We start from the raw sequence: 23,099 nt of genomic DNA on the forward strand, positions 1-23,099 counted from the left end.
TCACATATGTGATTATATAATTTTATCTTGATAAAATATTATTATACTCTTGTTTAGTTTTGAATTTTATCAAAAAGGAAAGTTAATAATTAAATTTATAAAGAGTTAATTTAAATAGATATGAAACATTAAATGATATTTGTAGTGAAAAAAATTTATTAAAATATTTAAAAATTTTCTTAAATATTAGCACTCTTGAAAAAAATTATAACTTAATTACATTATATTATGATATTTTTGAATATATAATATTAACCCTTCAAAATATATAGTGAATAAGAAATATATAGAAAATAAGTGTAATTAAATAATGTATTGAATCGATAATGTTAGCCCTCTCAAAAATAATTTTTTGACTCTGCCATTGATGATAAAATTATATACATATTATGTGATGTATGAGTATTAAAGAAAAATAATTCTATTGCTATTTTTGATAAAATAAAAAAATAATTAAGGTTTAACAATTAATTTGTTAAAGAAAATAATTATTTAATTATAAAAATTGAGATAATAATAAAAATAATAAATATATCTACAAGAAAATTTAAAATAAAATAAAATTAAAAAAATAATTAAATATTTAGCATATAAGATACCAATTAATATAATAATAAAGCATAGCAATCTCTATATAGTGAGTATAACTTAGCAACACCAATTTAAAATCTAAAATTTATCCACCTACTAATGCCAAAAAAGTTCTATCTACTTTATATATAAATAGATTTTTTTTATTACTTAATAACCATAGTTGGTTAAAAGCAACTATGGTAAGGATACAATAATTTACTTACGTTTTGTTTGGATGAAAGTTTTTGAAGATAAGCATAGTTTTCATAAAGTTTTCATAATTATCATTGTTTATTTTTAATTGCGTATGATTCTATAATATTTTTTTAAAATTCATATTTCTATATATTAAATTATTGGATTAAGGCTTGATCTAATTTAATTTAATAACTAAAGACATATCATTTACCTATTAGATTTAATTTTTACTACTAATAATGCTTTATAAAAATGCTTTAATTTATTTTAAATTATTTGAAAATGTATTAGACAGCCTTAATTATAATTATGGCCCGTTTGCTTGACTAGAAAAAAGCCCCAGAAAATATAACACATAAATTTACCGTTAATATATTTGAATTTAAATTTTTTTAAACTCGAATTTATACTTCTTCGAATGAATTTCATGATAAATGATTAATAATTTTTTTAAAGGAAATAATTTATATATTTTACATAACTAAAATTTAAAGTTTATTAACCAGGTGAAGTTAAATTAAATTATAGAGAAATGGTTAATTTGAGCTTAAATCAAAATATTTAATTTAAAAAATAAATAAAATTGAATATAGAAAAAAAAAATTAAGGACAAAATTGAGCTTTTATTCGATCATAGCATTTCGACTGGAGGTAGCTGAATGATAGAAGAAGATCGAAGAAGGGTTGGGGAAATAGAGGGCATGTGTTCGTGGGTGAATTGTCTTTCTTGACATGCACACTTTACATGCAGATGCTTGCTTTTTCCTTGAGCTTCTTGGGCAAATTAATGGAAGGAATCAAGGATCATTGCCATTGAATAACTATATGCTATGCTAATCATTTTCCTTTCATAGAAAAGAAAAAAGAGTAATAAAGAAGAGAGAAACTTTTCTTTTATTATCGTTATGATTATTCTGTTTTTAGAGAAAGCACATATCTTGTATTTTTCTTGTTTAACTTGATTCATTCCTACTTGTTTTCTTCATGTATAAGCTGACACTGCAACTAACTAATTCTTTAAGCATAAAACATGCCTCATGTATCATGACTAGAAAGATAGGAAGTCATTACTTGTTATTTTGCTTCGATCGAAACTTTAGGGATTGACTAGCGTCGAGGAGGCTCATTAAAGTGCTCATAGCAAAGATTTTCTCCATTCACAATAATCAAACACTTGATCTTATTTAAGAGATACGGAGTCTTTTATCACTTGTATCAACTCCATTGATTTCACTTATTTTATATGTCCCATAATATATATTATATATTGAATTTATAATAGATCGAGTTTAAATAAAATTTTTTAATGTTACAGCTATATTTGTATTTTATATTAAAATTGAAATTTAAACACGAAATTTTATACTCCCAAAAACAAATTTATCTGACCTAATCAGATGTAAGGATGACATCAATACATTTTGTTAATGGGGCAACCTAATATTTGTTGTTGATGGGCAGCCTTGTAGTATCCCTAGAAATTGGCTAGGCATAGCTAGCCTGCACATATTAGAAAGGATCGACTATTGTTACCTAAGTGCACCAATGGAACTAAACCATTCACTGTTGTGTGTGATTCATTACTGTGAAAGTGAAATTCTCTAGATCAATTTCCCTAAGTGCAGTCAGTTCAATAAACATTACAGGGAGACATACCAGCTGATAAGCTCCAGAATTCTCAGCACGTGGACCTTCATTTTCTATCTCACACTCCCTTCATATACTCAAGCCCATTTAAAGTACCCAATGAATCAAACCACAGCATCTAACAGTTGTTCGGATGATAGGGGATCCACTGTTCCATTCTTGGTGGCTAGCTAGCTATTACAGGAGTTATCTCTAGCAATTAAATGATGAGCGTATGAGTCATTCTTACACATTGTTATAAGCTACACTATACAAAGCCTCTTTATTGGTCCTAAATAATGATTCACACTTTACAATCAAAGAAGCAACCTAGCCACCATTCTAGCATTCTACCTCTAATTTTTAAACTTAAAATAAACTCGGCTGAGCTCAACTCATTAAACAGCTCATGATGCATGCATCTTAGAATGTCTCTGACCATTGGGCTCATGAGCAAATCCCTCCACATTGCTGTGAATTCCACTAGACAAGGCCTCTTTATTTTATCCTTATTTTATGAAAGGAATGGCTCATAAATGGGTCCTAAACAATGATTCACACTTTATTATGAGCAATAAGCAACTCATATCCCCCCATTGTAGAAAGCTACTCTTAGAGCTTTAAGCCTAAACATTTTGGGCCAATGTGCTTTCAAAATGGTGCCTAATGCCTAGGCTACAAACTGGGTGTGATTCATCAACTATAAAAAAGTTAAAAAAAGGTTAAAAGCATCATGGAGGTAGAATCTTGTATTGTTGGATGTGATTCAATTATAGTGCAGGTGAAAGTTCCAGACCAATTTCTCTAGTGCAGTCAGTTCATAAAACAGCAATATTGGGAGACAGGCCATTTGTTGAGCTGCAGATTTCTCAGCATTGTGGCCCTCCAACGTCACACTAACAGTTACACACTCTAGCCACTTGAAGAATACTATGATTGAAAATCTATTGTTTTAATATCATGGAAAGTCAAATTTGTGTACATGCAAATTAATTTAAAGGGCACAAAATCCCATTTCTGGGCTTTAAAACTTAGACTTTGAATCTTTAATTTTCTCCATTAGGAAGATTACACAAATCACATACTCAAGAGCATATGAAGTATGAAGTTTGCAAATTAGACATTTATAAGTGGCTCAGTATTGAGATTAAAGTAAACTTTAATGTCATATTGATAAATTGAAACGAACCTAACTCTGCCCCAAAAGAAACTTTGTTGAGAGATGATTGCGCAAGTAATATAACAAGCACATTGTCTACCATATAGTATTTTAGCATACACTCAATCAATAACTATGATATGTTATATATATATATTTTAATTCAAGCATAGAAGAGGAAAAGAGAGAGGCAAAAATTAGAACACTCATCAAATAAACACCAACTTTTGTTCATAGAAAGAAATATCTGCTGATGAATAAAACTAGGTAGTAGGCTTTTTGAGAAGCATAATAGTGTATGGGAAAATCTGTGTTGATATGTACATAATGCAGTCAATTCAAATCACACTCCAGTGGACAAGGCATTTGATAAGCTGCAGACTTCTCTCTGCATGTGGCCCTCCCATCCACACTGATAGTGGTACTTATTTATTTAAAGGCCATTTCGACTTGACTGCATAAACTCATTTCAACTATTCATTCTTCTTTTTTTTCTTTAAAGAAAAAAAAAAAAAAAAAAACTTATGCTGCAAAGTTATGGTTCATATGCCCTAAAGTTTAAAGCCATTGCAGCTCTCACTAAAGTCATCATCTCTCTCTAGTCTCTTCCCTTTAGGTCAAGTTGACCCTTCGACATTGATACTTCAAAGTAAACATCTTCAACTTTCAAGAATCATTTGTTTTTCTTTCAAATGAAAATTTTATTCTTGACCATTATTTGTACTTCATTCCTAAACCCAAATCCATCTGATTATTTGCCTTTAATAAGTTCGTTTGAGTTAGGTATCCAAAAATACCCGACCCGACCCATTGCCCTCTCTACCCGGAAGATAATGAGGCATTGAACACACTTGATATCACCGTTATAACTCCATCATATTTATGGAAGTTCAGACCAAACGGAGAACTCTTCCAAGTTGTGCTGGAGTAGACATTAGGCCACTTGGATATATGCAATTCAAAATATTGCAAAATAAAACTCTCCTGAAACCGACAATGAATTTATATGCACCATTTTGACTTATGAGGTGTAGTTTCCTCTCGATGTGGCTTTCCTAATCATAAAGTGAAAGTGGTAGATTGTCAAGCCATTAATTTCAACTAGACAAGCCATTTCGAAAACCCATTGCTTTAAATTGAAAAAGTTTGAAAGCACTGATCATAATTCCACTGTGATTCAATGCACATAAATTGGAAATATGAAGTAGTGATTTCAGACAATGATCCTGAAGACCTTTTAATGATGCCATTTTTGTCAAGAATTTGCTGCTAACTTACTGTACAGAGTGCGTGGCAGGAAGAAGAGAAATTGCATAGATAATAAGTTGGGGTGGGGTGGGGGGGAATACTTTAGCTCTGGAGCCTCATAATGTGGAGGATCTATGGACCCCTTTCAATCTTTTAATTGATTGATTTAGGTACTTGCTTCAGAATTTAAAACGTAAGGAATAATAGAAATGTTAGATTATGCTACTTCTCAGTGTTTTTGCTCATGTTCTTGGTAGAAATCAGCAAATTGTAATTCAAATGGAACTGCATACCCTATAAGCACAAGAGAATATCAAATTATATATGTTGGTTTTCTACTGAAATAATTGCATGAAAAAAAGAATTTGAGTGGTGCAACTGCTAAATAGTTAAATGAATGTGCAATTATAAATCTGAAGGCACAATAATAATTAATAGGGTACATATAATAGTAATAGTGTTAACCTCCTTTTTCCCATCTTTCTCATCATTTCTCTTCTCCTCCCTTATTTATTCTCTCTTTAATTTCCTTTTTGAGTGGCCACTATGTGTGTTCACCAGTGACAACCTCTCTCATTCTTTTTTTACTTTTATTTTTAGTTTTTTTTTTTCTAGTAACTCCCATTATTTGTATCTATTTGAAATAAATTATAGGCAATATCTCATCATATCTATCTTTGTTGGTAAATCTTGACTTTATAATTTTATTGTGCTATTTTTGAAATTCTTTGCATTATATTTTATACAAGTAGTTAATTTTATTTATGTAAAAATACAATAGATTGATTTACACTTAATTTTTTTTTTTCAATTAATAAAATATCTTTCCTATTTTCTGAAAAACAAATGTGAAGACCATTTTGTATTGCTCTCTCTCTAAAAAAGTATTCTTTACAATAAAGAAATAATTAATAGTAAATAGATTTATGGAAATTTTTAATGTTTTTCTTGTAATTTCAAACTAATTGTAGTAGATTATGTAAATAAATTTTTTATCATTCAATTCTATTTGAAATAAAATCTATATTAATATTTAAAAATTATAAATATTTTCATATTATTTTAGATTTTTTTTCATTTTTTTCTTTTTTTTTATCACTAACTTACCATATTTTTATTATCAAACTATTTAATATATGAATAAATCATCTTAATTAATACTCTCTATTTTATATATTAGTAAAATTAGGATGATAAAAAGGAATGTTATATGATGTTGATGTGGTGCTATAAAAGTTCTCATGATGGCTAGTAATACTTGTAGGGCAGTCGGTGAAACCTTGGCCAATAAAATCATGTTTATTTTATACAATATAAGCCATTAAAGTGCTTTTCTATGTCAATGGTATTGGTAGCTAGTGGAAAGGCATGATTCTATATGGAAAATACTTGTTTAAATTGAGTTTATAATAAATTAAAATATAATTATATAAAATTTATATATGTAATAGATAAATATCATCATATATTTTATATTTTGAGTTCACGATAAATTAAATTTAAATAAGAAAAATTTATAACATAAATCTTTCTATATATATATATATATATATCAACCCAACATTTTAAATTTCTCTCTCTCTATGTATATTATTCTCTTTTTATCAAATTTGCTGCTTTAAAGTTTTAAGCTTTGGAGATAGTGGTAGACTAGCACCACTTTTTTTTTTTTTTGTTGGTACGTTAAAGTTGTTTCACATGGTAAGTGGCCAGTAGTGATTTATATATTATAATTTATAACTTAATCTTTGAAGTATGATAAAATTATTATTTATTTTTTTAATTTTAAATAAAATTAAAATCTTTCTAAAAATAAATAAAATATAAAAATTTTAATCCAAATGTCCTTTTTAGTACTATTAATACTAAATTTATGTATGCAGATTGATTATTGGAGTTGATGGGAGAGAGTTTTGAAAAACTAGTTGTATGATTGAATTTGAAGGAATATGATTGATATCTAAAGTTTCCACTTACAAAGATGTTATTAGGTTAAAAGTACTTGCAAATCTGCCTAAGATTAGCAAAACAGGACATGTCGGTAACTGCATGCTGAAGCATTTTTAAAAGAGACTTAAAGATTTCACTGTGAAATATTTAGCTAAATATAGGGTGACTTAATATCAAAGCATACTCAGAGCATAAAATCCACCTCCCTCACGAGGGTGACTTAATATCAAAGCATGAATAGGCTCTAATACAAAATAAATCGAGTTTAACTTAATTTCAAAAATTATTGCTAAATCTTTACATTTAGATATTGTAATTTATCTCAAATTAATGTGGGATAAACGATAAATAAAAATGTTAAAAAATATTAAATTTTTATAAAAGTGTTAACTTTTTATTTGATGGTGTATGAAAAATTTGATTTTATATAACAAAAGAGAAGGAAATATTCCATTCTTTAAATTTTTTATTTAGGGAAAAAAATATTCTTGATTTCTGCTTTTAGACAACTTTAACCGACCTCATCCTATGCTAAAAAAGAGTTCGAGATTATCCGTTTTATGAATAAAGGTGATGAGTTTTATCATATCTATATTTTAAATTTATTTTATTTTTATCTATAACTTATTTTTTTATAATTTTAATGATAAAAATTTTACCAACATAAACTTACCAAAGCAAATTTAGAAAAAATTCACAAATTATTATATTAATACTGAATGAAATTTAAACAGAATTAATTAGAAAAAAAAATCATATAAAGGATTCTAATTAACTTAAAATTAAGATTTATTATTATTATTAAAAAATATTAACTGAGTTGTTAACTTTTTAGATATTAATCATCAATAATTAACTATTTATAAAATAATTTAAAATAAAAGCATCTAATAAAATAATTATTAAATTAATCGTTAAATATAAAAATATTATTTTAATCTTTAAAAGCCACGAATGAAAAATTTTAACTTTTAAATATTATTAAAATATAAATAAAAAAATAATATTATTTTAAAAATTATTATCCAACAAGAGGCCTACGACAAAAAGGAAGAATGGCCATGCATGACGACCCACAAAATGATGAGATTTTTTTTTTTTCTTTATTATGTTACCTTGCTTTTATTAATAAAAAGAAATAAAAATAAGAAGATTTGTGAAAGATTATGATAAATAAAATAAGACTTATTTGGTGAAAGACAAAACTTAACAACAGATAACAGATTCTAGTTCTATGCTAGCAACAGATTAAACCGTTAAAATATTAGAATAATGAAAAAAACACAAAGCTATTAAGAATTTAGTAAAGGAAGAAGGCCGAAAGTAAAAGCTGGTGGAGCTAGGGTTTAAACTTTATCTCCATCATTCTTCTTTATGTCCCCCATAGATTTTTATGTGTGCCCTGGAGCTTAATTAACTGAAATATGTAGTAAATTAAATTAAATTGAATTAGGAAGAAAATTAAATTAAATTTATTCGATTCGATTTGATTTTATCTATCAATTTAGGTTTTATTTTGATATTATTTTTAGGATTTATTTAACATTATTGTTAGAATTATTATTTAAAAAATATTTTTTTTAAATATAATAATTAATAGTATTAAAAATAATTTAAAATTAAATTTATCATAATAAAACAACATGTCTTATACAATAACCATATAATGATATGCAAAAATTTTATAGCCTAAAATTTTTAACAATATTTTTACACTGATTTATAATAACATTATACATAATGTTATTTATATTATTTATTATTTTATATGTTATTTTGATATTATTTAATATTTTAACATCATTTTGTGAATGATGCTAGAAAATATTGTTAAATCCTAAATTTTTTACGGTGATTTAATAAGTTTTAGTTATTAAAATAATTAAATAAATTTTTAAAATTACTTTTTTAATAACATTTAATTTTTTTTTTCTTGAAAAGTAATAGCCCTTCAACCATAAAATCAAACAGGCACTTCCTTATTTTTAACTTTAATTTGAAATATAATAATAATTGATAATAATAATAATAATAATAAGTGTTCGTCATCAAAGGTTAAAATTTTAAAGTTTGATAATTTTTTTACTATAGAAAAGAAATTCGAAATCATGGATATTAAAAAAAAAAAATACAATCCAAAACTCAAAATAACTACATATATATGTCGGCAAAGCTCATTTTCTAGTGCATTTTATAGGGGATTGACTTGAAAAATCTAAAAATGATGGCAAAAAACATTAAAGATTGCAATAAGATCATGTAAAAATGTCAGGTGAGGTAAATAACTTTCCAAGTTTATAGTGATTGTGATGTAACCTCTCAACTCACATCATAAATTTTTTAGCTTTTCCGAGAAAAATGTGATAATGAAAACCAACTTCCCTATCGAGAAAATGAAATCATAACTAGGGAAAAATATATATATAATTATAGTGACTCACATAATAGATAACTCTTAAAATAGTTATGTGCTTTAATTCGGTACTCTTAAAATAGTTGCAATAAGTGAAAATTTTGATTAAACTCGATACAAATTAAAGATATAAATATATGAGATTCATGCATACACGTGAATTTCATTTATATTTTAAGTTTATAAAAAATTAAATTTAAGTAATAAAGTGGAATCAATTTTTTTTTAGTGAATATGCAAACACATACATAATTTTTCTTAAAACCCTGCCAGGATGTGCCATCACTTTCACAGGCATATTTTGACACTGAATTGATTTTGCATGTGCGCTTCCTCAAATGACAAGATAGAAATTTGCATCCACAGTGGCAAATCTTTCCATTTCCATGTATATAAAAAGAGAAGATGCCCAGTGCTCCTTCACTACTCCCTCTTTACACAATATTCAAATTCTTACATCAAACTCTCCATGGATGGTATAGAAGATGGCCATGAACATACCAAAAAACTCTCTGCAGCTGCCGCAAGAAAACCCTCCAAGGGTGGCTGGAATTCGGCCATTTTCATCATTGGTAATTAAGCAAAACCCTCTTTCCTTCTTCATCATCTCGATCTCGATCCATCATCAAATTTTCTTTTCTGGTTCATTTAGTTCGAACTTTTACTCAAAACTTCACAGTTTTGGATTCGAATTTAGTACATATACCATTCTGCTTGTTAATTCGTTATGTATTATTTCCTTCTGCAGTTGTGGAAGTAGCAGAGAGATTTGCTTTCTACGGTTTGTCTGGAAATCTCATAACATACCTCACAAATGATCTCCATGAGTCCACAGCCACCGCAGCCAAGAACGTCAACACCTGGATTGGTGTCTCCTCCATCTTCCCTATACTCGGAGCATTTCTTGCCGATTCCTTTCTTGGCCGGTTCAAGACCATTCTCTTATCCACAATCATATATTTCACAGTAATTAAATCTTCATCACCTCTCTACTCCATTTGTTAAGTACTAGTACATATGAGACTCGAACTGAGACTTCATAGAGGCGACTGGAGTACTTCTATATCTTTAAGTACTTCCAACTCCAGCTTATGTTAATTACTTTAATTGCATCACACAGGGCTTGGTTCTGTTAACCTTATCAGTCTCAATAATCCCTATGAGTCACCGTGAAGCTGTGTTCTTTCTCGCTCTTTATATACTAGCTATTGGTGAAGGTGGACACAAGCCATGTGTGCAGACTTTCGCTGCGGATCAGTTCAATGAGGAGAAGCCGGAGGAGAAGGCAGCCAAGAGCTCATTCTTCAACTGGTGGTACTTGAGCATAGTAATTGGTGCTACCACAGCAGTCTTGTTGGTCATTTACGTCCAGGTATCCAAATTTTTTCAATCGCTAGACAATTCAAAGTTGAAATATTACATGTGCTTTGTAGCTTTCAGCGAGACACACCAGTATCACTAGCTAAAGCTTGTTATTCTGTTGACATATTTGTATTTCATGGAGTGGATATGCCATTAACGCAATTGATATGGAATTAACTTAACAACTTTGCTGAAACGTACCATGTGAATAGGATAATGTTGGATGGACACAAGGGTTTGGAATATTGGCAGGAGCAGTAGCGGTGGCGTTGATTATATTCTTGGTAGGAATAAAGAGATACAGGACACAGGCACCTGTTGGGAGTCCATACACGGCAGTGGCACAAGTGCTGATAGCTGCGGCACGGAAGCGGCGCGTGAGTGAGACGCGGCAGGGATGGGGTATTTGTTATGAAGATGATGAGAAAGATGTGGCTGACCACATCGAGAGTCAACGCAGGGTTCGGACATTGGCTCGCACGAACCAATTCAGGTATGGGCCAATTCTAAAAGGATAATCAAATTTTAGCGTTGGTACAAAAAGTCAGCTCTTGTCCTCATTGCCTGAATTGAAATTAAGCACAAGGAGTTAATGGCTTAATGCTATTCGTTGGGGTCTTATCAGGGTTTCCTTGACCAGCTGCAAACACAATACAAATCTCGCCCTTGAAGACAAATCTTACAAGCAGACCTTGAATTTTTTTTAAAGAATTTTGCTAATTGTAGTGATGAACAGTATCATAGTTATACTTTATGCGTGTCAATGAATTTTCACTCAATGTTATTGGTATCATTTTCGGAACCCTAAAGTCTTGAATTTGATCCCAAAATCTTGTTTGTGCCATATTCCATGTTGACTTGCTGTGGAATGAAATTTTTGCAAAATTTGTTTAGTCTTCGTCAGTGAGTCACGGTCTGAATAAGGAGGGAGTTGACCTTGGTCTAGTGCTAATGGAGCATGGCACGTGCACACACAGATGAGCTGAGATATTATTACATAATATGACCTATTTGATATAATAATACTCTGTAGCCAAATTGATTTATGTTGTTCACTACTTATCTTGACAGTGTTCAATGCAGTAAACTCAGCCATGGTGCACAAATACACACAAAAAGAGGAAGATGCAGGAATCTCAATTCATAGCATCCTCCACTGTAAAATAAACACTCACAACCACATATACATATGTTGAATAGTTAATTATTAAAAATAGTGGAGAAGTCTTTCTCTATAAAAATAAATAAATAAATAAATTATTATTATCTCAGTGATTTTAAGACTGTGAAGTCTCATGTTTAATTTCGATATAACTCCTTAATGCTTTCAGTTACAAAGTGAAATTAATTAATATTATGTGTTCAGGTTCTTGGACAAGGCAATGATAATTGACAACATTGATGCTTCAAACAATACCAGAAATCCATGGCGGCTCTGCACCCTAAATCAAGTGGAAGAAGTGAAGTTAGTCCTTCGCTTGATCCCCATATGGTTAAGCTGCTTAATGTTCACAGCCATAATAGTTCAAACCCACACATTTTTCACCAAGCAGGGTAGTACAATGATCAGAACAATAGGACCAAACTTCCAGCTTCCTCCAGCCTCACTTCAATCCCTTATAGGCATCACAATCCTCATCGCCGTCCCAATATACGACCGATTTTTTGTCCCGATAGCAAGAAAAATAACAGGACACCCTTCTGGCATAACCATGCTTCAAAGAATAGGCTTTGGCTTGTTTCTATCCATTCTTGAAATGGTAGTATCAGCTCTAGTAGAGGCTAAAAGGGTAAGCATTGCAAAAGACCATGGGCTCATGGAGACCCCAAAAGCGATAGTACCAATGAACGTTTGGTGGTTGCTCCCACAGTACATTATCAGTGGACTAGCAGATGTGTTTGCAGTGATTGGATTACAAGAACTGTTCTATGATCAAATGCCAGAAGCTATGAGAAGCATGGGAGCAGCTGCATATTTAAGCATACTTGGACTTGGGAGTTTCATAAATACTGCGGCTATATCTCTAGTGCAGGCTATTACCTCTAGGCGTGGAGGTGTTTGGCTTGGAGATAATCTGAATCGTGCACATCTTGATTACTTCTACTGGGTATTGGCAGTAATAAGTGCTTTAAATTTGTGTGTTTTTATATGGGTTGCTAATCGTTTTGTGTACAAGAAAGTTGAAGATGAGGAAACAGAGGAGGAGAAAGGAGCAGAATCTTGAAGAGCATTTGAATGTGAAGGATGTTTGGCTCCCTAATATCCAATGAATTGATGAGAATCAACAACTAAGCCAGTTTGGCATTGTGGGATGGTTTAGGTGCACTAAGATCTCAGGTTTTCTGTAAAATCCTCCAGCTCGCAACGCCAAACTGGGCGTTTATTGAAATGTATATGGTATGGGATCCCATCACAGGCAATATTTAAACGGGCTTTCTAGGTGAGTCTCTAGTCTCTGTTACTACCAAGTGCTTTTATTAACTGGTTCTGTAATGCTAATTATAACAATGCTAAAGAAAACGAGTCATGATGGGTCAACTTAGACTATTGCCTTTTATTATGAAAATAAAGTAAAAAAATATATATAAATAATTATATTTTTATGCTAATTATAGAATACACTGGAAATACTAAATTTCAGTGCTCTCTCAGAAATAAAATTTCACTTTTTCTATGTTAATAAGGAGTGAGACTCATAATTTTATAAATAAATAATTATATTTGTGTATTATATTTTGTCAATTTATCAAAATAAACGACAATTTGGAGAGACAATTAAGGGAGGAATTACACACTTGCAAGAAACCATACAATTAATTTTGATATGCTTTTGTATAATTTCCAGGAGATCACTAATTAACTAATAGGGATAAGCCTCAATAATTGAAACTAGGGCTGGAATTTTGATAATCCTGATGCTGGGAAAGCCTGCTTTCTCCAGCAAAATTTTCCATTCTGCCTCACTCCTTTCCTTGGCATTGATTTGAACCATCATCAACAGATCAAATCTCACTCCTGTGTCATCAAACAGGTCACTCCCTTCTGGACTTAAAACTGCTTCAATGATTATAACCTTTCCTTTCTTCTGATCTGATATGGCTTCTCTACAATTTTTAAAGATTTTGATGCAATCTTAATCATTCCAACAGTGCAATACCCACTGCAATATTCCACAAATTAACACCAAGAAGTTGAAGTACATATAGCTATGAAACACAATTTATAAAATTTCAATACATATAACAACAGGTTATGATAATATTGTGAATTTGGCATACAGCAAACTTAAGACGTAAATATATAAGATGAGAAAAGCTTAAACTCGATCTATTGAACGATGAGATCTACAATATTAGCTCATAAAAATCGTGTTTAACGAGGTATAATTTAAATATATGATCTCATCATACACATTATGTTCTTGAGTTTATGATAAATATAAGATTTAGGCAAAAATTATCCTATAGATATAACGTTACCTTCAAGATAAGGGCATCAGCTGGAGGAAAGCCGGCAAACATATCACCGGCAACATGAGGTACACCGACGTACTCGGGTGCCTTAGCGACCACAAGTGGAAGATCAAAGTTGATACCTTTGATATGGGATGAGCCTTCATAATCTCACTCACCATTGCCTCAATCCCACCTCCAACATACACAAGCGTTTCTATTCCATTGAACTCTTCTTCATAGCTCGTCTTTACTGCTTCCACAATGATCTTTGATGCACCAGCAATAGCCTGGTTGAATAAATTACTGAAATCAGGATTGGCTGCTGGAAATTTCCAGTTATGTTGAGCATTATGAGACTTGGCCAACCCACTACCTCCTTCCTTCACGATATCAGCGAGGTGATGCCAAGATTCAAACAAATACGGATGGTGCTCTAAGAGAAAAAAAGGTGCAAGACTCATTTCTGAATTGCCTAGTAGCCATTTGGAAGAGTTGGTAAGGCCATAGAGAGTTTCACCACCAACTTCTATTGAACTGAAGATTTCTCGGCGAATTAACAGGGTCATTACTCGTGAGAGGCGATCAGTGTCCAGAGAAGAGTGGTTGGTAGCTTTAGCAATGGAGGACAAAGAGAGAGGGCGGCCATGGGAGTTTATTATATTATGGATGCCTAGCGGCAGCACACGCTTGAGGGCCATGCCATCCACAAACCCAAAGATGCACTGCCATATGGTGGCTTGTCCTCTCAACACCTCCCCTTCAAACCCCATCTCTGGCCTGCCCATTCCAGTCTTCCCACTCGACCTAGTTCAAGAGAGGCCTGCCGTGAGTTACAGTGATTATTTGGAAGGACACACACGAAAATATGTGAAATTATTCCCTGAATCCCTGAAATTATTCTAAATCAAGACATTCACGTGTATTTAGTAATTTTTTTTTAAATTAATTTAAGAACAATCTTTTGCTTTTTAATATTACAAAAAATTCTCTAATTTTTTTACCTTATTACGAATTTTAATATAATTTTTATAACATTGGAATTTCTAATATTTCAAAATTATAATTTTATTTATTTAAATAATTAATGTTTTATAAATAATACTTTTGCAGTTATATTATGCGTATATTTTTCAGTCTACAAATTTATCCCTATATATATATATATATATATATATTATGGACTAATAATTTCATTTATTGAAAGAAAATTAAAATATAAGCCTTATGTCACTGCCAACATTCAAAATTGCTAAGCCGGAGGGCTAGAAGGGGATAGTCAAGAATGTGGCATTATTAAGATTAATTACAAAAGATTTTTCGAATATATTAGTGAGTAAGTTGACCATATGCAATTATTTATTTATTTTTTTTATAAGAAGTAACAATAATTGATGTTCTTCATCAAATGCCTACCTTGCTACTCATTATGTATATGTGCAATGTTTCTTCAATGGTTCCTAAGCATGTACATGAATCATCCACACTAATTGCAATTTTTTATTTATTCAAAGCAATTAATTAAAGGGTAAATTACTATTTGATTATTTAAATTTGATAAAAATTTGTAATTTATTTTCTGTATTTCAATAATCAAGTAATTTAATTTATTAAATTTGACAAAACCTACAAGACCTATAAATTATAGATTTTGCCAAATTTCAGAAATTAAATTATTTAATTTTAAAAATATAAAAATTAAGTTATAGATTTTATCAAATTTTAAAAATTAAATTATTTGATTTTATAAATATAAAAATTAAATTATAAATTTTGTCAAACCAATTAAATTATAGTTTATCATCAGTCAATATATTCAAATTTGACAAAGACTTTATTTTTTAAAGAAAAAAAATATTGCTTATTGCGTGCATGCATGCCATTTGTAATTTTTTATGTAAAAAAAATATTTTTTTAAAACAATCTACAGATATCTATATAAATATTCTTTGTTTCAAAAAAAAAAATTAAATATTAATATGATATCGAACCTCAGTTGGATTGTGAGTTTTAATCACTTATAAAATTGTATAATTAAAATTGTATTAAGTTAAATACAGATTAATTGTCAAGTGACAATTACGTGATAGTATTGATAGATGAATTGGGCTAAGAAGGCGTTTGATTCATCTATTAAATATAGCTGATAGTTAATAGACACCAAAATAAGTGAATTAGAGAATTTGATAAGTTTAAAAAAATAAAACTAATAACTGATGAGTAATTAATTTGGTACCAATCAGTTACGATTTATATCAATTTTATTTTTTATATTGACTGGTATTAATTTGGTACCAATCAGTAATTAAGCTGTATTAAGTTTAAAATTGTTTTTCATTAGCTGATAACTGATTTTATTTTATTTTTATTTTGATTATATTATTCTTTTTTATTTAATTTAAAAATTAATATTATTAATACTTTTATTTTTTTATTTATAATTTTAACATCATAATCAATGCGTTTCAAATTTATTAATAACATAACATATAAAATATTTATTTATATCTAAAAACTTAAAATTAATTATAAGTTTTTTATCTACAATAACAATTACTTTATTATTTTTATTTATATTTTTAAAATAATTTAATTATTTTTTAAAGAATTTAATTAATTTCTTATTCTAATAATAAAATAAATAATATAATATAATATAATAGATTAATAATTATATATTTTATTTTAATAATATAATAAATGATATAATATATTAATTTAATAATTATATATTTAATTTAATAATAAAATAAAATAATATAATATAATAAATTTATAATTTTATATTTATTTAAATAATAAAATAAATTATATGATATATACTCTTATTAGTCATTTGATATATCAACAGCAACAATTAAACGTAGTTTTACAAAACATTTAATATAAACCAGCTATCAGCTAACAGTAACAGCTATCAACTAATAGTTATTAACTGTATTTAACAGTTAAACCAATCATGCCCTATGATACGGTGTGTCCGCAAGTGCACGGGTCACAGTAGTATAATTTTAAAAAAATGATATCGATCCCACAGAGAATTGTGCTTAAATTGGAAATAAAAGTATAAGCTAATTAGAATGACAAAAATTAAAGATGTAAAATGAAATTTCAAATTAAGACAAAAATTAAAGATGTAAAATTAAATTTGGAATTAAAATTGGTATTTGAGGAATTAAAACTAAATCAATCAATTAACTAAAATTAATTAAACTAGATTACCAAAAATTAATTTGAAATTTCTATTTATGAAATTTGAGAGGAATTAAATCTAAATTCAATAAAAATAAAAATAAAGTGATTATAGAGATTGGATTTAAATTGAATTTAAATTTAAATTGGATTTAAATTGAAATTGCTATTTATGAGATTTGGAGGATTTAAATCTAAATTCAATGAAAATTAAATTGATTCTAGAGATTGGATTTTCAATATTGTTTGCATGTGGTTTATCCTTAATTTAGCCAAACACATGAGAATTGCAATTTTGAGGGAAATCAATTCTTAAATTTTTGAAACCTTTTTCAAGCATTTCAAAGTTGGTTTTCATTAAATCAAACCCTGTTTTCACGGTATTTCAAACCTAACAAAAACCCATTTAAAACTCTAATTGATTTTTGGAAAGTTCCCCTTAATCCTCTTAGCTTATCTCTAACACCAAGAAAATAAAGTTTATTGCAAGATTATCTATCCCTAATATTCACTTTTCAGTCCATCTATTAAGGATTAAAGCTTAACTTAATGAGGGCCCATTCATCAAGCAAGGCAACAAGCTCACAAGCAATAAATCAAAATGTAACAAATCCCATTTAAATGGCTAAATCAGTTCAAAACCACAATACAAATCAATATTTACAAACCCATCTCTAGAATCTCAATCAACTACTCACAAATCATTGTTTAAAGACAAACCCAAATGTATAAATGAAGAAATAATGGAAATGTAAGCTCAAGGGTAGAAAAACCCAGAAATATGCAGCAGAATCTGCTGCAGAAAAGTGCAGAAACGTGATCTGCAGCTGCTGGAAAAAGAATGCAGAAAGTGCTCCCTCCTTCTCTTTCTAATCTTGCCAAAAATGCCTCTCTTGCTCTCTATGGAAAGAAAATGATAAAATGAGGCTTTATATAGGCTAAGGGTCTGCCCTAGAATGGGTAAAAGGGGGAAGGTTCCAGAGAAAGTGAGGTAAAAAGCTGGAGTAACGGAAATGCCACGTCAATTATTTCCAGTAAAAATGACATAAGCCGAGTCAGTTGTGTCGTGGGTTGTGTTGCGGGTTGTGTCGCTCTCGGCCTGAATATCTGACGATCGACACAACCTGCGACATAAGCTAATTCGGTTGTGCTGCAGGTTGTGTCGCTCTCGGCCATTTTTTACTCAACTTCAAAATTTTTGCAATTCGACTTTAATCTCCTCCAAATGGCTACTCTGATCAAAATACATCAAATTTCTCCAGATTTAACCTACAAAACAAATAAATTCCAAAAATTAAACTAGGAAATGTGAAAATTGTAAAATTGACTAAATATATACTAATATCTATAATAATAGCTATGAACAAGTGTAAATTATGTGCAAAAATTACTCCTAAATGATGATATTAAATGCATGCATCAAATTCCCCCATACTCAAACTCTTGCTTGTCCTCAAGCAAAATTTCATTAAAACTCATTTGGAAGGGAATAGAATCAGTCTTTGAAAACACAAAATTCACTAATCCAAACCACCAACTTACCTCTAGCCACCAACATTCCAAGTTCCTACCAGCAAAAGCACAAAGAATGAAGCAAGCACTCTCAACAATTACAGAATAGCTAAGAATTAACCAATCAACCCAAGCAACAAATACCAACCAGCTACAAGAGTCAATTGTGCCAAAACAAACCTAAATGAAATAGATAGCCAATGTGTCTCAAATAGATGGTGAGTAATGTATGGAAGATTATATTGCCAAACCTATATGCAAGCATAAAAGATCTAACTCTACTAATGTAACAAGCATTTTTCAAAGAATCATTAAGTCTTTTTAAGGGTTGTAATGGGGTCAAATAGGGTAAGATTGTGGTTAACAAAGAAAGGGAATAAGGTAAACAAAATATGAGAATAATATTAACCATGAAACTCAAAGTGCATCTTTTTTTTTTTATAATAGTAATTTTTTTATCAAGAGGAAAGAAATTCACAATGAATCTTAAGTGCTAACACAATAAAGGGACTACTTTTATAATATATTTTTTTTTATTTTATTTTTATATTTTATTGTGTACTTGTCCCTATTTCATGTCACACCCAAAATTACCTTTGGGATATTTTGGTGACCATTTATTTTTTATTTATTTATTTTTTTTTTAACTTTTCACAATTACTCTAGCACTTTTTAAGATGTTTCAATCCTCCAAGTTTTTTTTTTAAATTTTTTATGCACTTAATTGCTAAAATATTATTCTCATAATAGGTGGTAGTGTTTAGGTTTAATGGCTAGGTAAATGATTTGGGTTCCAAAGAAATTAGGGAATTAAGGTTCAAGGGGGTTTGCAAGGGTTGAAATGAAATTAAGGTAGGTTAAGGCTAAATGTAAGGTTTAAAATATGAAGGAATGCCTAAATCATATTCTTATCAAATGCAAGTTAAAAATTTCGCTTTGAAAGATCTAAGATGCTTGTTCTAGGAATGGTGAGACGACAATGACCATTTTCTTCCTTAAAGGCTTATCCAGACACTCAAAACTCAAAATAACTAATCAGAATCTGCATACCTAGATGAATGTATTAATTTTCAGCTATTAAGTAAGAGAAAGAATAATGCTTAAGACTTTGTACCCAGCTGGAACTTTCATTCCACTAACCATCTAAAGGCAAGTTGGATTGTTTGAATAAGTGGCTTATGGAATTCAAAGACTGGTTTAAAAATTCAAAAATTTTAAATGAACAAATGAAATGCATGAGTGTAAATGTCAAGTCAACCTATATGTAACTAAGTATGCATAACTAAGTGTATGAAGTTATATGCAAGTGTATGTATGTGAATATGTACAAGTATCAAGTAATGAATGAGTATGTCACTATATGCAAGTGAAAAAGGAAAAAAAATAATTTTTGCAAAAAATTTACCCTCTCCCCCATACTCAGAATGAACATTGTCCTCAATGTTAAAAGAGTGCAAGAAATGGGATAATTTGGCTATATGTGCATAGAGAATTATTACCCTGTTGCATAAGCGATAGCACAACTTATGTTGAAAGTGACACAAGCTGAGATAAGAAGTGTTACCTCATTGAAGTGCAGCCAATTTAATTAGATAAAATTTGGACAAACTTTGCACTCATTGCAAAAGAAACAGTACGATGGAATCCATTAAATCAATTACACTAAAAAATTTGGAATAGGGAAGTTAAGCTCAAAAATATAGCCATCAAGTGTAAATCCGAAATAGTAAATCAAAGCAAGTGAGCAATGTACTAAAGATATAAAAGAAAAATGTATGTTATGAGGAACTAAAAAAAACGGAATCAGTAAATGGTTCAAGTAAAATAAAAACAACACAAGCAAAATATTAACTAAACAAGTTCAAAATACTAATTAATTAAGCAACGAAATTAAAGACATGAAATGTTTTTTTTTTTTTTTTTTTTTTAATGCTCATTTGCTTGCAATGCATTGTATCCCATCTGCACAAGGAAATTAGAACAATGTTAAACTCTGAATAAGGAGTATAGAAAAGCTTAAAACAAATATATGAAAGAAATAAAGAGTCAATGAAAAATTGGGAGTTATGCACAAAAATGCTAAGTTTAGGTCTTTAGCTTGACCATACCCACTCAAGAATTTATGGAGAATGAGAGAGATAGCAAGTTGCTATCTTCTCAATTGGCTCACCAACTGAATAGTGTCTCAACCTTTGTCCATTTACCTTGAAATTACCTGATTTTTCACCAAAAATTTCCACAGCACCATGAGGGAAAACTTTCACAATTTTGAATGGACCAGACCACCTTGATTTTAATTTTCCTGGAAAAAATTTTAACCTTGAATTGAATAAGAGAACCAAATCTCCTTCTTTAAAGTCCTTTTTCTTGATATGCTTATCATGCCATTTTTTAGTTCTTTCTTTATAGATCCTAGCATTTTCATAAGCATCAAGTCTCAATTCTTCTAATTCATCAAGTTGCAAAAGTCTTCTGTGTCCAGCAGCTTGTAAATCAAAATTGATTGCTCTAATGGCCCAATAAGCTTTGTGTTCTAACTCTACGGGCAAATGGCATGATTTCCCAAAAACTAACCTATAAGGTGTAGTTCCTATGGGGGTTTTAAATGCTGTTCTATATGCCCAAAGAGTGTCATCTAATTTAAGGGACCAATCTTTTCTGGACTTATTGACAGTTTTTCTCCAAGATTTGCTTGATTTCTCTATTTGTGATTTCTACTTGGCCATTTGTTTGAGGGTGATATGGTGTGGCAATTCTATGCTTTACCCCATATTTTCTCATCAATTTTTCAAATTGGTGGTTGCAAAAATGGCTACCACCATCACTGATTATGGCACGTGGGGCACCAAACCTGGTCAAAACAAATTTTTTCAGAAATTTTACCACAACTTTTGCATCATTGGTAGGTGTAGCTATAGCTTCTACCCATTTAGATACATAGTCCACCCCTACCAAGATATATTTATTTCCATAAGAAGATGGAAATGACCCCATGAAATCAATTCCCCACACATCAAATAATTCAACTTCTAATATGGACTGTTGGGGCATCTCATCTCTCTTGGAAATGTTGCCTACCATTTGGCACCTATCACACTTGCTTATAAAATCTCTCACATGTTTAAATATTTTAGGCTAATAGAAACCTGATGTCAAGACTTTTTCAACAGTTTTTGAGACACTAAAATGACCACCATATTCAGAGGAATGACAATAGTAAATAACATCATTTATTTCTTCCTCTGGTATACATCTCCTAATTATTCCATCATTACATCTCCTAAACAAAAGAGGTTCTTCCCAAGAATAAAATTTAACATCATGCAAGAATCTTTTCTTTTGCTGCCAAGATAAATCAGGTGGCAAGACACCACAAGATAAGAAATTCACAATATCAGCAAACCATGGAAGTGCAGATTTCAACACATACAACTGCTCATTCATGAAAAACTCATCAATTGGCACAATTTCATCATCTTTATTTTCAGTTTTTATCCTAGAAAGGTGATCAGCCACCACATTCTCAACACCATTTTTATCTCTTATTTCCAAATCAAATTCTTGAAGTAACAAAATCCATCTAATCAACCTAGATTTAGCTTCTTTCTTGCTCATTAAATACCTTATTGCTGCATGATCAGTGAAAACAATTACCTTTGAGTTGACCAAATAAGAACGGAATTTATTGAGTGCAAATACTACCGCAAGGAACTCCTTTTCAGTTGTGGCATAATTAACTTGAGCTTCATCAAGGGTTCAGCTTGCATAGTAAATGGCATAAGGTTTTCTATCTTTTCGCTGGCCAAGGACAGCTCCAATAGCAAATTCGCTTGCATCACACATGATTTCGAATGGCAAAGTCCAATCCGGGGGTTGCATGATAGGAGCTGTTGTTAATGCCGTCTTTAACCTGCAAAAAGCAACCATACAATCTTGATTAAAATCAAATTTAACATCATGATTCAAGAGATTTGTTAAGGGTTTAGCAAGTTTAGAAAAATCCTGAATAAATCGCCGGTAAAACCCGGCATGTCCAAGAAAACTCCGCACTCCTTTGACAGTGGTTGGAGGTGGCATTTTTTCAATAATTTCTATTTTAGCTCTATCCACTTCAATTCCCCTATTGGAGATTAAATGCCCTAAAACGATTCCCTCTTGGACCATAAAGTGGCATTTCTCCCAATTCAACACCAAATCATTATCAGCACATCTCTGCAAGATTTTAGACAAATTAGTCAAGCATGAATCAAAATTAGTACCATAAACTGAAAAGTCATCCATGAAGACCTCCATAATTTCTTCAATAAAATCAGAAAAAATGGCCATCATGCACCTTTGAAATGTGCCAGGCGCATTACACAATCCGAATGGCATCCTTCGATATGCAAAGGTGCCATAGGGACAGGTAAAGGT

At 30.2% G+C, this 23,099-nt stretch overlaps 1 protein-coding gene and 1 pseudogene across 1 annotated transcript; one reads left to right on the top strand and one right to left on the bottom strand.

Annotated features, from left to right (window-relative positions):
• The first annotated feature begins 9,582 nt into the window (after positions 1-9,582).
• LOC110667419 (protein NRT1/ PTR FAMILY 5.4) lies at positions 9,583-13,072 on the top strand. The gene is made up of 5 exons (XM_021828255.2): positions 9,583-9,739; positions 9,916-10,133; positions 10,288-10,539; positions 10,742-11,022; positions 11,896-13,072. Exons 1-5 carry the CDS (start codon positions 9,637-9,639, stop codon positions 12,752-12,754), a joined length of 1,713 nt encoding a protein of 570 aa, XP_021683947.2. The 5' UTR covers positions 9,583-9,636; the 3' UTR covers positions 12,755-13,072.
• A 273-nt stretch (positions 13,073-13,345) lies between these two features.
• On the bottom strand, positions 13,346-14,824 carry LOC110667412 ((R,S)-reticuline 7-O-methyltransferase-like; annotated as a pseudogene).
• Between the last annotated feature and the right edge of the window lie 8,275 nt (positions 14,825-23,099).

This window comes from Hevea brasiliensis, chromosome 1 (genome assembly GCF_030052815.1).
Source record: "Hevea brasiliensis isolate MT/VB/25A 57/8 chromosome 1, ASM3005281v1, whole genome shotgun sequence".
NCBI classification, from domain to species: Eukaryota; Viridiplantae; Streptophyta; class Magnoliopsida; order Malpighiales; family Euphorbiaceae; genus Hevea; species Hevea brasiliensis.